The 15,621-nt window shown below is 35.4% G+C and overlaps 1 protein-coding gene across 4 annotated transcripts in view; it reads left to right on the forward strand.

The window, feature by feature from the left end:
• The first annotated feature begins 1,886 nt into the window (after positions 1-1,886).
• LOC106459095 (ras-related protein M-Ras-like) overlaps positions 1,887-15,621 on the forward strand; it is a 46,329-nt gene continuing 32,594 nt past the window's right edge. Inside the window, exons 1-3 of one of the 4 annotated variants that reach the window (XM_013918679.2) lie at positions 1,887-1,933; positions 4,450-4,491; positions 4,792-5,030. In XM_013918679.2, coding sequence (XP_013774133.1) covers positions 4,844-5,030 — 187 coding nt within the window. In that variant the 5' untranslated portion in view covers positions 1,887-1,933; positions 4,450-4,491; positions 4,792-4,843. The other 3 variants (XM_022385513.1, XM_022385514.1, XM_013918681.2) reach the window with 3 other exon arrangements.

Raw genomic sequence — 15,621 nt, forward strand, 5'->3', positions numbered from 1 at the left:
CTTGCAACAAGTTAAGTAACTCAGCACATAAGAAGAGCGAAAGAAAGTTTCCTTCAATATGGCTATCCAAGCAGTGTGCCGTTGCTAGTGGTAAGGCAAATAGAATTTTAGGTTGTATCTACAGAAATACTGAATACAAGTCTAAAGAGGTTATAATTTCATTGTACATGTCACTGGTTAGGCTACATTTGGAATATTGTGTTCAGTCTTGGGCTCCTTACCTTAAGAAAGACATTGAATTGTTGGAAAGGGTTACTAGAATGATGCCTGAGAAGGAGGGACTGTCATACAAGGAGAGGCTGAAATCTCTAAAATTGCTTTCTCTTAAAAAAAGAAGAGTTAGGTGGGGGAGGGGATCTGATTGAGGTGTTTAAGCTTGTAAAGGGTATTGATGGAGTTGATGCATCATCTTTTCTCATATCTAACAGTGAGAATAATAGGACAAGGGGACACAAATATAAATTTGGGCAGAGTAGGAGTCATTTTCAGCTGAGACAGCTTTATTTTTCTAACAGGTGTTGGCCTTTGGAATGGGTTGCCTTCGGATGTTATGGAGACAGTAAATTTAAGTGAGTTTTAGAGAAAACTTAATAGGTGTATGAATGGTAAGGGCTGGATTTCAGATTTTGTAAAAGTTATTTGTTAATAGTTTTAGTATAGTTTAGAAGGTGGAACAGTCGAGTTGGACCAATAGGTCCCATGTTATCCCAGAACATTGTATTATGTTATGCTTGTGTGTTTGTTGTTCTCATAATAAGTCTGGGACATTTCGTTATGGACAGCATGTTTGATATGAAAAACATTTCATTGTGGCATCCAAGTTGCCGTCACATCGTTACGAAAGGTTTCGTTACAGTAGTTTATATGATTAGTGGATTCTGTTGCTATATTCACCACTACCTAATTCAAGTACCTAAGGATACCACCTCACCCCATAGCGTTATTTAATTTTTAAATGGTCCCTAAATCATTGTTCAATTTATGGTCTATTGTAATTTTTTATTATTGAACCAATCAATTTTATATTTAAAAATCTACCTGGCACAAAATCGGTATTTGTAACAAAAACTGTCATGTCACAAAAATGTTGTAACAAGAATGAATCCGTTACAAGTTGTTCTAGTAACAATGTGGCGGTAGCGAAATGTACAGTAACTAAATGTTCGTAACAAAATGTTGGGATCCCCTCATAACAGATGACACCTTCCTTGCCTGCAAAAAAATGCTGCAATATCCTTAGGCTTGCCAAGTATATGATGTTATATATGTTACAGCCAACAAACGCAGTGAAGGAATGACTAGTCGAGAATGACGCTATTGTAAAAGAGAGAATTACAAGATTTACTGCTAGATTGGAGCCTGTATACTTTCTCGGTTCTACTTGGTTTTCATCATGTTTAGTTCTGTAGAAATTCATCTTCTGAAATAGAGATATAATGACTGATCTAGTTAGATGCGATTGCTCTTTTGTCTACACAAGGATGCACACTGTGTTTTATTATTATTATTATTCTTTGCTTTATTTATAATAAAGTTTGTTTTACTTGTCATCACACATCAGGTTTTTGAATTCATATTTCTTTGTGAATTTTCCACCCGATCTTCCTGTTATTTAAGTGTATTTATGCGCTACTCGTATGGAACTCTCTTTATTAGAAAATACTGTGGTAGTAGTGTATTGCATCAACCAAATTTTGAGTGACTCATGCCATAATAAAAAATATATACATAAAAATATCGGTAAATTACTATGGAATTTCTTTAATAAATTTTGTACACACATAATTTTTTTCTTGTTTTATGTTGTTATATTCAAATTCTGAACGTCAAACTTCTTGTTCTTGCATATTGAGCAATATTAGTTGTAGCAACGAAGGCCGTTGTTTTGTGCACGTCTGGCGGTGGAAAGAAGTGCAGTCTAGCTGTAACTAGTGTAAGTTGTAACAGTGTAAGCATAGTAAGTTTAAGTTCTTCATACTAGTAGTAATACTGAAAAATATTGTAGTAATAGATGTTATGGTAGCAAATATATAAGCAATAACATGCATGAACTTTAATGATAGTCAAATTTATTGTAATATTTATATACAATTTTAGCAACTGTAAACTGTTATGTACAAGTTCGCATTAGCAGTTGCATTTAATATCGCACTTACCTTGTGTTATTTTGTTTTTGTTGACAAGGGCGTGAAAGCAAGAACGTGAAATTAGACAGGTAGATACTATGCGAGCTTTCTATACTTTTGTTTGTGAAGAAAGAAAACTTTGTATTTTTTTATCGAACCCAATCTTGTAAGTTGTATACGTGTACTGTCTAAAAGTAAAATTTAAAAACAAAACTTGTATTTCTAAACTTTTGTAATTGAACTCTGAAGACCACTTTATCATTTATGCGACCAATGTAGACTTTCTTTGTAGAGATTTCTTTTAGAATTGTTTAATAACATTTGGTCTTTCAAGGCTGTCCCTAACTGAACACCCACCCACAAGAAAAATTAAACATAGCACATCCTTAAATTTTAACATAAAATAGGGGATAACTATTGAAGATGGCAAACCCACCTTTGAAAAAAGTAAAATCTTTCACTCCACTAATGCTAGAAAAATAAAACTATCCTAACTGGGGACTAGCTTATCTTTTTCATATCATAAAGTTGAACTTGTGTCTTCACATTCTCTTAATTCTGTTTATAATATCTTCCTATTTCTTTGTGCTATTCTAGCATAATGTTGGATAAATCACTAAAGCTCATATGTCTATTACGTATTACCATTCTGTTCTCAAGAAAAAGTAAATTAACTGACCTGAACTTATCCCTATAAGATAAATTTCATTTCTGGAATCATGGTAATTAGCCATTCTCTGAACCTTCTCCAATAAGTCAACATCCTATCTTAGTCAAAAAGCAAAAATTGCAAACAATACTCCAAGTGTGGCCTGACTAGTGGATTGTATAGAAATATAATTACGTTTTTTCACTTTTAATCACTATATCTAAAAAACTTCCTAAAACTTTATCAGCTCTACTAATAGCGACATATCACTGTCTTCATGGTTTGATTGACTTGTTACCACTGTTCCATGATCCTTTTTTTAGGCATATTATTGGCCCAAATTATGAGAACCCAAATGGACTGAAGAAGATGTACAGAAATGCTTAAACTTTTTTCTGTACAAACTTATGTTCTTTAATAGTCAATTTTCATTTTATATTACTTTACACAGTGTTATGTATTTACTTGCTATTTGATTATTTCTATGTTGGTAGTGGCTGATATAACACACCATTCTTTCCACCAAAAACACACATGATCAGATTTCTGCCACTATCAACATAGAATTAAGCTACTAACTATGACAACAGTCAACCGGCATGTTTCTTATTTTCCTAAACAAAACATCCTCTAAATTTTTTCCTGACCTCAAGCCTTTAGCTCACCTCTGGTCATGCATAACCTATTGGTTAGTTTTGCTGGACAGTGAATCGAAAGGTTCATGGTTTGGGTTATAATATGACATTGAACACTATTCCCATTTTCAAATGCATGTGTGGAAGGTGAGCATTAAGAGTAACTTCATAGGTGGCGTATCCCATAGACTGATTGCCTTCCCTCTGGTCAACAGTTTTAAATTAGGAATGGATGTGCCAGAATCTAGTAAGCTATAATCACAAATACCAAATACCATAACTTCAACCCACTTTTCACAAGCATAAATAATTCACCTATTCTTTTGTTAGCACTGTTCTATGAAACTTGAAAGCTTAAAATTTTCTATCATAAATATTCCTCACAATCTTCATTATATCCAAAACAAGGTGGTACTAATCATTTTCAAAACTTCTAATTTAAGCAGCTTATTCCATTGTTGAGGAAACTGTAAATGGTCTTACTTAAATTTAAACCCAGAATAAAAATGTTCTCTCTTTTTATAAATCTTCTGCATTCTTAAATTTGTGTTAATGTAAATGAGACATGATTTTTTTTTTTTTGCTGCAACTCCCATTGAATGTTGATGTGTATATTCATGGCTAAGCAATCACAACCAAACTGTTGAGTCACAAGTATCTTCATGCTACTTGTCTTTTGAACCTTCAGCTGTTCCTCTATTACTTTTACTTTTAATACAAAACTTTACATAGGTATAGTATCGTCACTTTTTTGGCACTGCCAGTGTTAACCATGCATAAACCATCATACTGCATATATATGTTATGTGATTAATGCACCATAACTTTTCAAGAAACAGTAGAAGATGAAAATGCCAAGTGTGTTTAATAACTGCTGTTGGCCAATCAATTAAAGTTTATAATATCTGTTTGTTTAAGTATCTTTAGTGAATGGAATAAATTTAGAAGTATTTTAAATATTTGTTTTCCCTGCAAATTGGTATTAAATTAACAGAGTGAGAATAATACTAATTTTTGTATTTGTTTCTTTTTGATGCAGGTGGATGTCAGTGTGGATATTTTTATTGTAACTGGACTGGAAGTAAGCCTTTACAGCTTAACAATATTCTTTATTAATTTTTTATTTTAACTGTGTAATGCACCAAGGACCACTAATTTAGTGTGTAGTGTATATTTTTCAATAAGAAGTTTAAAAAAAACCTCTATTTTTGCTATTTGTAGTTTACTAGTCATTAACATACACTAACTGTATTACATGTAAGATGTCAAATACTAATTCATGTTTCATTTACATGTTAATTTCAAAGACTAACTTCGCCATAACTTGTGCAAGATATATAAAGTATAAAGATCTATAAAAGTTTTTGTTTACTTCAACAAGTGCCTTTTTGGAACTATCAGGAAATCAGTCCATTGAACTTCTAATTATTACTATGTCTAAGGCCCCAAATGAAAATCTTGTAACCTACATTCTTGTTGTTGTTGGTGATGGGGGTGTTGGAAAATCTGCACTTACAATCCAGTTCTTTCAAAAATTGTTTGTGACTGATTATGATCCAACTATAGAAGACTCGTACATACAACATACAGAAATAGATGGCCACTGGTGCATTCTTGATGGTGAGTAATTTTTTTTCATCACCACTAATGTTTCATATGCTCTCCTTATATTTTTAATTAATCAGGATAATATTTTAGTAAGTATATTTTACTTTAGTATTTGTTTTATTATTATTATTTCTTTTTGTCTTTTTTATGAAAATTATTATAGAATTCCATGAATAACTGTGATTTTACAGATTTTCTGGGCATTTATACCTTGAACACATGCACTTGTATTATATAGTATGAAAACAGAATGTTACAGTAATTTCTTGATTTCTTGAATATATGTAAGTTTGATTTAATGGTTAACAATTTTTGTTTTATATATGTTATTAGAGCTTTTAAGCCTATTGTAATGTATAGTTTAAGAAATTACGATTCTATTTTTGACTTGTATTCTCCTGTATGTAAGAACTGTAAATACATACATAATTTTATGCAGTTTTACACAGTCATTATCTCATTTTTTGAATCATTATAGTTTATCTCCCTTGTGTAAACATCTCAAATACACAACCTCCTAAATAATGAACTTCAACAGTAATTTCTTTTCTTTATGTTTCAATACATTTTAGTTACATTTTGTTAGTCTTAAAAACAAATAAATGTATGTTGATATGCCACTAGATCTTCTTTATTATAATACAGTTTAATCATTTTTGCATGTTCTTAAAACAAATTACAGTAGTGAAAAATAAATATCCAACTTAACAACAGTTTTACCTTTTCCCTAATGTAATTAAAATAGGTAATTAATAAACTTTTTCACATCTGTTCAGTATGTCACATTTTTGGTTTTTAGCCCTGACAAGTAGTTACTGTTCCTGATATTTCTTCAGTACAATTGTGATATGTTTTATTGAAGTAATTAGGCTCACTTTAAGAACACAGAAAAATATATCCTCCATGATGTGTGGATATCAAGATACCGTTTGGTCCTTCAAGGTTCTCCTTGCACATCTGTCTCTGAAGAAAAATAAAAATGAAAATTTTAAACTCAACAATTATTTTACAGGAACTCATTGACTCCCCTCTTACACTTCTGTAATGTGCCAGCTTCTACTGTTGCTGATGGCAACTCATTTGATAAGCTAATAACCTTGTTAGAAAAATAAAAATATATCTTAACTTGGGTCTAGCCTGTATTCTCCAAAGCTTAAATTGTATCCTGTTGTCTTCAGGATAAAGCATAAAGAAATCAGAGGCCTTTATCCTGTCTGTATCCAAGATACTATTTTAAACATCTTCCTTTCTTGTATGTTCAGAAGAATGGTGAATCTCTTTTTGTGTGTGTGTGTGTGTGTTCTCTAGCCCTTTTATTTAAATTCATATAAGGTAACTCTGCATGCACCTTCACAGTTCCAGATAAACCATGAGAAGAGTTCCTGGATCTTATCTTGTAGTTTGTATTAGTCCCTATTCAACTTCATTTCCATTCACCATCTACTGAATATCCCTCAGATCATCAACTAGTTCTTCACAAAATTACTGGTCCCTGTTGATCAGAGATCTAAGCTCAGCTACCTAGTCTAAGCTGTTTTTCTTTTGACAATACATGTTAAATTTAAACATTTTTATGAGTCACTATCAATCTTAAAATATTACACTTGTAATGGATACTCCTCCCAGCTGAATTTACAGTCCAAATAAATTTCACTTTTCTCAAAAGAATTTTTTATGCAAATAGTAGTTTCAATTGTACATTTCACACCATTCTGCATGTTCAGGTTTCAATTCAGTTTATTCAAAAATAAAGACAATACTCTCAATTTAAAAATAAAGAATAAAAATGTATGAAAAGGATTCTTTCTCATAAAAAAAAAGATTAATCGAGTGTAGATCATAATAAGCACTTATTATAAAACATTAATTGATTAATATTTTCTTCATTACATTTTATGCAATTTAAGCATATTTTAACATGTTATATTATTTTAATACTTATTCTTCAGTTCATACATTATTTTTTTATGGATATATTATAAATAATTTTTTGGTTCCTCTATATTAGTTATCCATGTCCTTCATACTGACTTAATATTTATATTTTTATTAATTACAGTTATCTTATTTAATTTTGACTATTGTTATAAAATTATGATGCATGATATAAATAACTTTTTTCCTTGTTTACTTTAGGAAATTTTAAATTCCCTTATTCTTCAGTTCTTGTTTAATATATTGATTTTATTTTTTGCCAGTTTTGAATATCTTTAGTGAATCTATTCAGTGTTTTGTTAATATATAATTTACACAGCAGTAGTATATTTCAGTTTTAGAAAGGTAACTTAGAATGATCATATTGTGATAATACTTTTTCTAAATAAATTAACTCTTAAATTTGTTAGATAGGTACTTCCCCAGTAGGTGATACCATATTGTAGAATTGAATCAGACGTAATAAATGTTTGATTTCACTCTCATATAATGTTTTAAATAATAGAACCTTACTGCAAATATCTTTATTTTTTTCTTAATTTAATGTGTTCTTTCAAATTTAACTTATAATCTAATATTACTCCAAGATACTTAATACTTACTGATTTTTACAGAACTGGATTAAAATTATATTATTCTTAATAGATAAATATTTACAAATACAGTTTTCATAAATACTATTCTATTTACATTTAAACATAAATTATTATCAAACCACAATCTTATCCATTTTATATCATTATCAGAGTTTTCATTATGGATTAATACTGAGTCATCTTTAAAACTTGTTATTTCTTCATTAAACTTAATTTCTCAGAAATCATTTAAATATAATAAAGCAGTAATGGACCCAAAACTAATCCTTGGGGTACTCCATCAATTAATTTAATTTAATCACTTATAACATTATTTTTAACTACTTGTTTTCTATTTAATATTTATATAGATATATATGATTTAAGCCAACAGAACATTACATCTTATTCCAATTTGAAAAAGTGTTTTTGAATAAAAGTTTATGATAAGGTACTCTTCCTTCACTCACAAGATTATATTTTCTCATTTTGTGTTGCCCTCTATATGCAAACTTTTTCAGAAATGCAGGCCACAAGCTATCATCTTCCCTCTGTTGTAATCCACAGTTCCAAAACGTCTCTCATGCAAATCGTCATGCGTCACCTCACCACCAATAGGAGAGCACTACTATCACATGATTCAGGTTACTCCCTCTATGCACCACTACTGAATTATCACTTTTCGTTTGGCAGCTGTCGAGTTCAGTCATTCTTTTTTACATTGTTCATTTACCTTGAAGTGTTTTATTTTTCATTTTTCTCTTAACTTTCTTTACAACACTTCACAGTTGTGGAGTTAATATTTTAATAAAGCATTACTTCCTCGTGTTTCCTGCTCATAAGTTCTGAAGTTACAGTCACCACTTCAGGTACTTTTTCCAGCATCTGATGCCATATTTCAACCACCGGCATGGGCGACCCATCAGGGGATATATCATTACTCATTCGGCAGGAGATTAAGCAGTATATGAGCCAACCTTTCAGGGTTGGGCCAGCCTGAAGACAATTTTGATCATTTGCCATGCCTTCCCATTCACTACCTGATGATTCAGGTCATCCGTCATTGGTCTTTTCATTGGACTTTATCTCTCAGTTTTGTGATGTTTCGTCTCTTACACCTGTTTCCTATGGCCCTAGACCTTCCCTCTTACATGAAACTTCGCAACCCTATATAATATTTCCCCCATCCCCCAATATTAGGGTTCCTGTGGGCCGATTTGTCTCTCAACTGGTGGTGGGCATTAGTATTCCTCATCCCTCCACAGACTTTGGATCAATCTGCTCTTGCTTATCATTAGGTGGACTTTTATTTCTTGACCAACAGTTGTTGGGGGGTCAGTTCTACCTGTTTTGGGGGCAAATCCAGATTACCCTGTCCAACTTATCCAAGCCCAATTTTCTCACCTTTGTCTCACACTCATGACCCTGTTAAGGTACCTTACTTCACTTCACCTTCTGTCAGAGGCTCTTAACAGGAATCCTTAGGGGGTTTTCTTCTGAAATCCTCTATCCTTCCTTTTACGTTGGCTCATCTGTTGTCTTAGGCTCTTGCCCAACAAATAACATTTTTTTTGTTGTCGGGACCTCTTGGTCAGTGTGTGGTTTTGGCACAGACCCGTCTCCAGGGTCCTTATCTGAGGGACCTCCACATGGCACCGTTTTTGCTGTGTTATGTGTTTGACTCGGTTCCTGAGTCTTTGGAGTCACGAGTGGCCTTCGCCCATCAACATTCTACCCTTACTAACTTGGTAGATCATTTGTTGCAGTCAGGGCTGAGCAAAGCACCACTTCCTTTCCCCCAACCTTCTACTTCACAACCTCTTCCTGTCCCACCCTCCCATGGTGCCACAGTTTGAAAATTTCCACAATGATGCATGATCCGCCAACAGCAGTACTACGTGATCTATTCAGATCCAGTGAGGGCTTGTCTCTTGAATTTCGTTCATTTGTAGGAACCTTTTCTCACCAATGTCTTGGTTCATAAGGTGCTGTTGGAGGGATTCATTATCCCATTTCTCTCCCTTCCTCCATTATCCAGTGTTCCTTTTCCTTGGGATCCCTCGATATGTCAGTGTTTGTCAGAAATGATTCGGGATCTCATCGAACAACAGGCTATTGAACCAGCTCACCAGATTCTCAAGGATTTTACTCCAACCTGTTTGTGGTTCCCAAGAAGACCTGTGATTGGTGTCCTGTCATCGATTTATGTCATCTTAATCAGTATGTTCACACTCCTTGCTTTACCATGGAGACGTACTTTTTTCTTCTGTGGGCATTTTCTCCAGCTCTTTGGATGACCAAGGTGGACATTTCCAACACTTACCTACACATTGCTGAGATGGAGCATTCCCATCCATATCTTTGGTTTGTCTATCGTGGGATTTTGTACCAGTTTCGTGCCTTACATTTCAGCCTAACTTCAGCACCATACGTGTTTTGTCATGTGGTCCGCTCCTTTGATCGACATATTCATGCTACGGGATAGCGCTTCCATGTTTGTATGGATGAATTTCTTCTTATTCCTCAATCGGAATGGGAATTGGCCTATCACACTCGTCAACTCCTGGCCAAAGCTGCATGGGTGGGCTGGTTGGTCAAATTGAAGTCTTTCCTTTGTCCTACCCAATAATTATCCATTTGGATGTTTTCTTCAACACCCATCTTAGTTGGACCCAACCTTCTCCTCTCTGGCTCCATTCCATGGAATAGGTCATTTGGAAATCTTTGTCTGTTACCTCACTTACAGCTCCCAAGGTTCTATCACTTTGGGGATGTGGTCCTCCATGACCCCTCTCATATCCCCAGGCAGGGCCCATATGCAATTTCTTCAATGGGTCCTTGATGATCAATGGAACCTCTTTTGGAATCTTTTTGATAGTTCCATATCCCTTCCCTCATCCCTTGTAGATAATCTCTATTGGTGGTTGAACAGGGCCCACATGTTGGTGGGGGTCCTACTTCCTCCTCCATAGCCAGATTTACATCTGTTCACAGATGCATCCCTTCAGAGCTGGGGGTCTGGGTGGATCACCAGGATGTTTAGGGTCATTGATCTGTGGAGGTGAATTCTCTTCACATCAGTGATCTTGAGTGAACTCCTGGGCAGTGACTATGGGTTTTCCGGGCTTCTCACCCAATGCTTGCCTATATCTCAGAGTTTCTCACATGACTTTTTCAGAGGGGTTCTTCAGTCTCCTAGATTGAGAGGTTTTGGGCAGCCTTATCCCATACATTCCAGTTTTTCCCACTTCTGCATTACCTTTGCCACCCCTGTCCTTTCCATGTTGATCCTTTCCTTCCAGCTACATCAGCCACCGAGGAATTACTTGCTCCCGGACTGGGACATTAACATGGTCCTTCATGCCCTCACTCTACCTCTGTTCAAACCTCTGTCCATGTGTTCCCTGTTTCAGCTATCTTTGAAGGCGTAATTCCTCCTCCTTCTGACCTGCGGGCATTGTAGGTCAGATATTTTTGCCCTTGACATTACCAGGACCTTGTGACACTCATCCTACCTTATCCTTATCCAAATCGTGCTTTTTTGGGTATTGCCTGTCGCAAGTGGCTATTCTATAGACTTTGGCACGGCTATGACATGAGGTAAGTCTTCACTAATGCTTTCTTTTCTTTCAGGGACCCCTGCTTCAGCTTCACTTTGGATCCCACTCTGTGGCAAGTGGTGCCTGAACAGGTATTCTGTCTGTAACTAGAATGGGTTCCACTTAGATGGCTATAACCATTTGCAGACATCTTGATATCAAATCCACATGGAAAGCCATGTAGATTTATATATATTTTCCATGGCTATGTATGCTCACCCTTGAGTTGGTGTGTTTTACAAGATCATTAGAGTGTAAATTCCTCATGATAATTGCGTCATAATATGCCCGTCCTGGACCATACCACTCATGGACAGCATGGGTAAAGCAGAAGGGTATTGCTGCCCATCCCTGCCGTGCCTAGATTGAATAAATCTGTGTGGTCTGCTTTTCAAAATAGAGTTTCTTGATCACCAATTGCATTGTCTTGGGTGTTGCAGTCCCTCCGGACTCTCCACCACACCTCCCCCCTTTTTTCCAGTGGAGTGTGGGAGTCCTTACCACTTACCAGTTCCAAGCCGCTGGGGTGGTTGACCATGGAGGCAACCTGCTGGATGGGTTCCACAAAGATAGCTATAACCATTGTGTTCAGAGTAGGGTGGTGGTGTTCTGCTAGTGTAGCGGGAATTACAAGATCCTCTGGATGAGTAACTGTTTCCCGGAATTGAGAAGCCCAAATGCAGTTCACCCCTCCGATTAGGTGCCCTCCTTCTTCCCTTGCACTGATGTCGGTACCCAGCAAGTGAGGGTTTGGAGTTCAAGTGAACTAATCACATAAGTCCTCACACATCCCCCTCTCAATTTGTCGTCTGTGTTGTGGGTCACAGAAGGTCTACATGGACTGTTTCCTCTTCTGTCCTAGGTTTTCCCTCATTGGGTGTCGAGGTTGTTACCAATCTGAGGTTGTTTCTGGCTGGTTTCACGGTTTTGGGGGTTGAGTGCATGTGATGGACTTCCCTAGGAATCCGGATGACATATTCCTGGATCCCTGGCATTAGGCTACCCTGGGAGTTCCTAGAGTATAATGTTATGTTCGCTTTTGACTCTGGGACTTCAGGTGAAGGCGGTATGATCCTCATCCTACCCTTGTGGGGATGTTGATACCCAGCAAATGAGGTTTTGGATATAGTTGACTTAATGAGTACGGTCTGTCGCTCCCTAGCCACTTTACACCATGGGATGCATCCTCACTTCCATCATGGGATTGAGTGATTCTGATTTCTGTATAAGATCACATTGCTAAACTATCCTCTCTCATATGGATGTGCTCCCTTTAATATTCCACCATGTTTGGTCCTCCTGATGATGTCAATTTTCATGGCGAAGAGATACCTGGCTCAGTTGTGGTGCAGTACCCTTCCTCAGATCATCTGATGTGTTCTTCTCACCTCAGGGGTATGCTCCGGGTGGTTCTGGTGGATACGCCTGTGCTTCTCTCGCACCAGTACCTCATCCATTTCAATGTGGGATTCAAGCTAATCTCATGAGCAGAGGGAGAGTACCTTATTGGAAGTTATAATTTTCATAAATGAAAATGTATTTCTGATAGGTACTTCTATCCGCTCACACTTCCCACCCATCCTTCCTACAATCTTCTGGTGCTCGTGTCTTCTGCCAAACTTATAAATGATAGTTTGGTAGTTGCGTGTAGAGGAAGAAACCTGTGTCACGTGATAGTAGTGCTCTCCTATTGGTGGAGAGGTGACGCATGATGATTTGCATGAGAGACGTGCTGGGATTGCATATTCCAACACAGGGAGGATGAAGGCTTGTGGCATGCATTTCTGAAAAAGTTTGCATACAGAGGGTAGCACAAAACGAAAAATGCTAATTTTGTGAGTGGAGGGAAGTACCCATTGAAAATACATTTTCATTTAGGAAATTTATAACTCTTGTGAAATTGTGTCAAAAGCTTTTGTTATATATATAGAAGAACATATGTTATTTTATTGTCATTAGTCAATTGACTTAATTTATTAATCACTGTAATTAATGCATCTTTTGTGCTATTTTTTTATGATATCTAAACTGATGGTTTGAGAAAAACTTATCTAAAAATTTTATTATGCTTTCTTTATTAACATTCTTGAAAATATTTGAAATGACTGATAATAATGGTGTAAGTTCTTTTGCAATATTTATTATATAAAATTCATTAAATGTACTTGCATATAATTTGGGTTATTCAGTAAACTTGATATACTTATTATTTACTTTAAGACTAAAATTTTTCAGTACACTGTATCTCCCTGTTGTCTCATTTATTACATCCTGCTATTTTTTAATATCAGTTTTACTGTGAATTATTTTTACCTTCAAATAATTTATTTCAGTTTGTTTTATAATCCTACTAAGATAATTTCTATAATTTTTAAACTTGACCAATTCACTGTAGGTTGGTAACTTATTTCCATACATTTTATTTCTTTATTGAATAGATTGTAATAATCTATTTGAAATCCATTATTTAAATTTTTTTTCTTCTGTTCATTTTTACATACATAGTTGATATAATTATATTTGTATGACTGCTGTTTATGTGGAATCTATTTTGTCTATTGTAATATAGATATGATCAAAACATGCATTTGACTGCTGTTTAGTAGTAATGTGTATACAAGGATAAAGCCAAAATCAGCTAATGTATTTTTATATTCTATTACATCATTCTCTTTAGATTTAATATTTTATTTTTGTCTTCTACAATGTGTTTTTCATTTTATTTTCACTTAAACTTCTGTAGATGTTTAATATAAGCTTAAGACCTATCAATTGTTACAGTATTGAAATTGGTATTTTTATATGTACAATATATGTTTACTACTTCAGCTGTTATAAATTCAATAATTACTTCTTGTATGCTTACTTCATTGCTTACATATACTATAGTCCCTTCAGATTTATTATAATCTCTAACTTCGTGATATTTTTTATATCCCTGTATATTATATAAATTTAACTTCATTTTTGGCCCAAATTTCTTTAAGTACTATGATATATATATATTTTCTGTAGAATTAACCGTAGATGAATAAATAAAAGATTAAAATTTGTATTGAAATTATGTATATTCATTTATAGTATATTAATTCATTTGAACTAGCAAAGAAATTATTCTTATATGGATTATCAATTATATATATTCCTGAATCACTGTTGAACATAACTTTAAAAATATTTGTATATGTTAAAGATTTTCTTATTCCTCTGGGTCATGTCCACATGTGTTCCTTGCAATGGGTACTACGAGATCATTGCCACCTCATCAGTGACTCTTTGAATTTACAGATATCCTTTTCTGCTTCCTTTCAATCCAACTTCCTCTGATGGTAAGACAGGAACAACACAACAGTGGGGGTACCTATTCCTTCTACACATCCAAATGGTCATGTCTTCACAGATGCCTCATTGTCTGGATAGGGTGTATGCTGCAATACACAGGAGATCTCAAGCCAATGGTCTCAGAAGGAGTTAGGTCCTCACATCAACCTTTTGAAACTCCTTGCTGTTCATTGCACAATGACTCATTTTCTGTCATCTCTGCAGGGCATGACAGTTATGATTCATTTAGTTAACTCAATGGCTGTCTCTTACATCACCAGTCAAGGGGTCACTGGATCTTGGTCCTTATGTTCCTGCACTCTAGATATCCTCTTCTGAGGTCACAGCCATCAGATTTGGTTGTCACATACTGGGTGCTCTCAATATTGTTACAAATCGTTTGTTCTGTCCCGACAAGATTCTACCCACAGAGTGGTCTCTTGACCCCCAGGTATTCTAATGGCTATGTTCTCAATTCAATACTCACCAACTGGGTGCATTTGTCACTCATTTGAATGCCAAGTTTCCTCTTTTGGTCCTCAGTTCCACCTCCTTTGTCTATGGATGCATTCAGCCAGGATAGGAAGGACCTTTCCTTTATACATACTTTAGCATCTGTCTTCTATTGAGTAATTTCTCTCATCCAATCCACTTTATGTTTCAGATCCTTCTTGTGACTCCTTTCTGGCTGGCTCAACCATTGTTTCTGTCCCCGTCCATTCTCCAGGTGGATTCCTGTATGTGGTGAGGGGACCTCCCAGGGAAGATTCTGTATTTTCAGTTTACCTCCTGTGGGATCTGATCACCACCCACATGTTTGCCATGTGTGGCAACTCGTGAAAGGAAATAGAGGATCTCTATGAGGGATCTCAGTGGCACTTTAACACACCACTTTGGCCAACGAACTACCAGTGTTAGGCATTCTCAACCGGCGTTATGGACATTGTGTCTGATGCTGGTGTTTGGGTATAGTGCTCACAAAGGCCTGGCCTAGCTACAGTGTCATTTGTTTGGCATTGTAGTGCGTCCCCTCAGTGGAGTTCAATGTGGGTGGGGTCAGTGGGCACTGAACAATTTTCATTTTGTTATAGATCCCTCAAATCCAGATAAAAAATAAATTAATAAAACAGTTAACTCTTTCAGCACAGGCTTAGTCCCTGGGACTGACCTCGT

Source organism: Limulus polyphemus, unplaced genomic scaffold (assembly GCF_000517525.1).
Source record: "Limulus polyphemus unplaced genomic scaffold, Limulus_polyphemus-2.1.2 Scaffold558, whole genome shotgun sequence".
NCBI classification, from domain to species: Eukaryota; Metazoa; Arthropoda; class Merostomata; order Xiphosura; family Limulidae; genus Limulus; species Limulus polyphemus.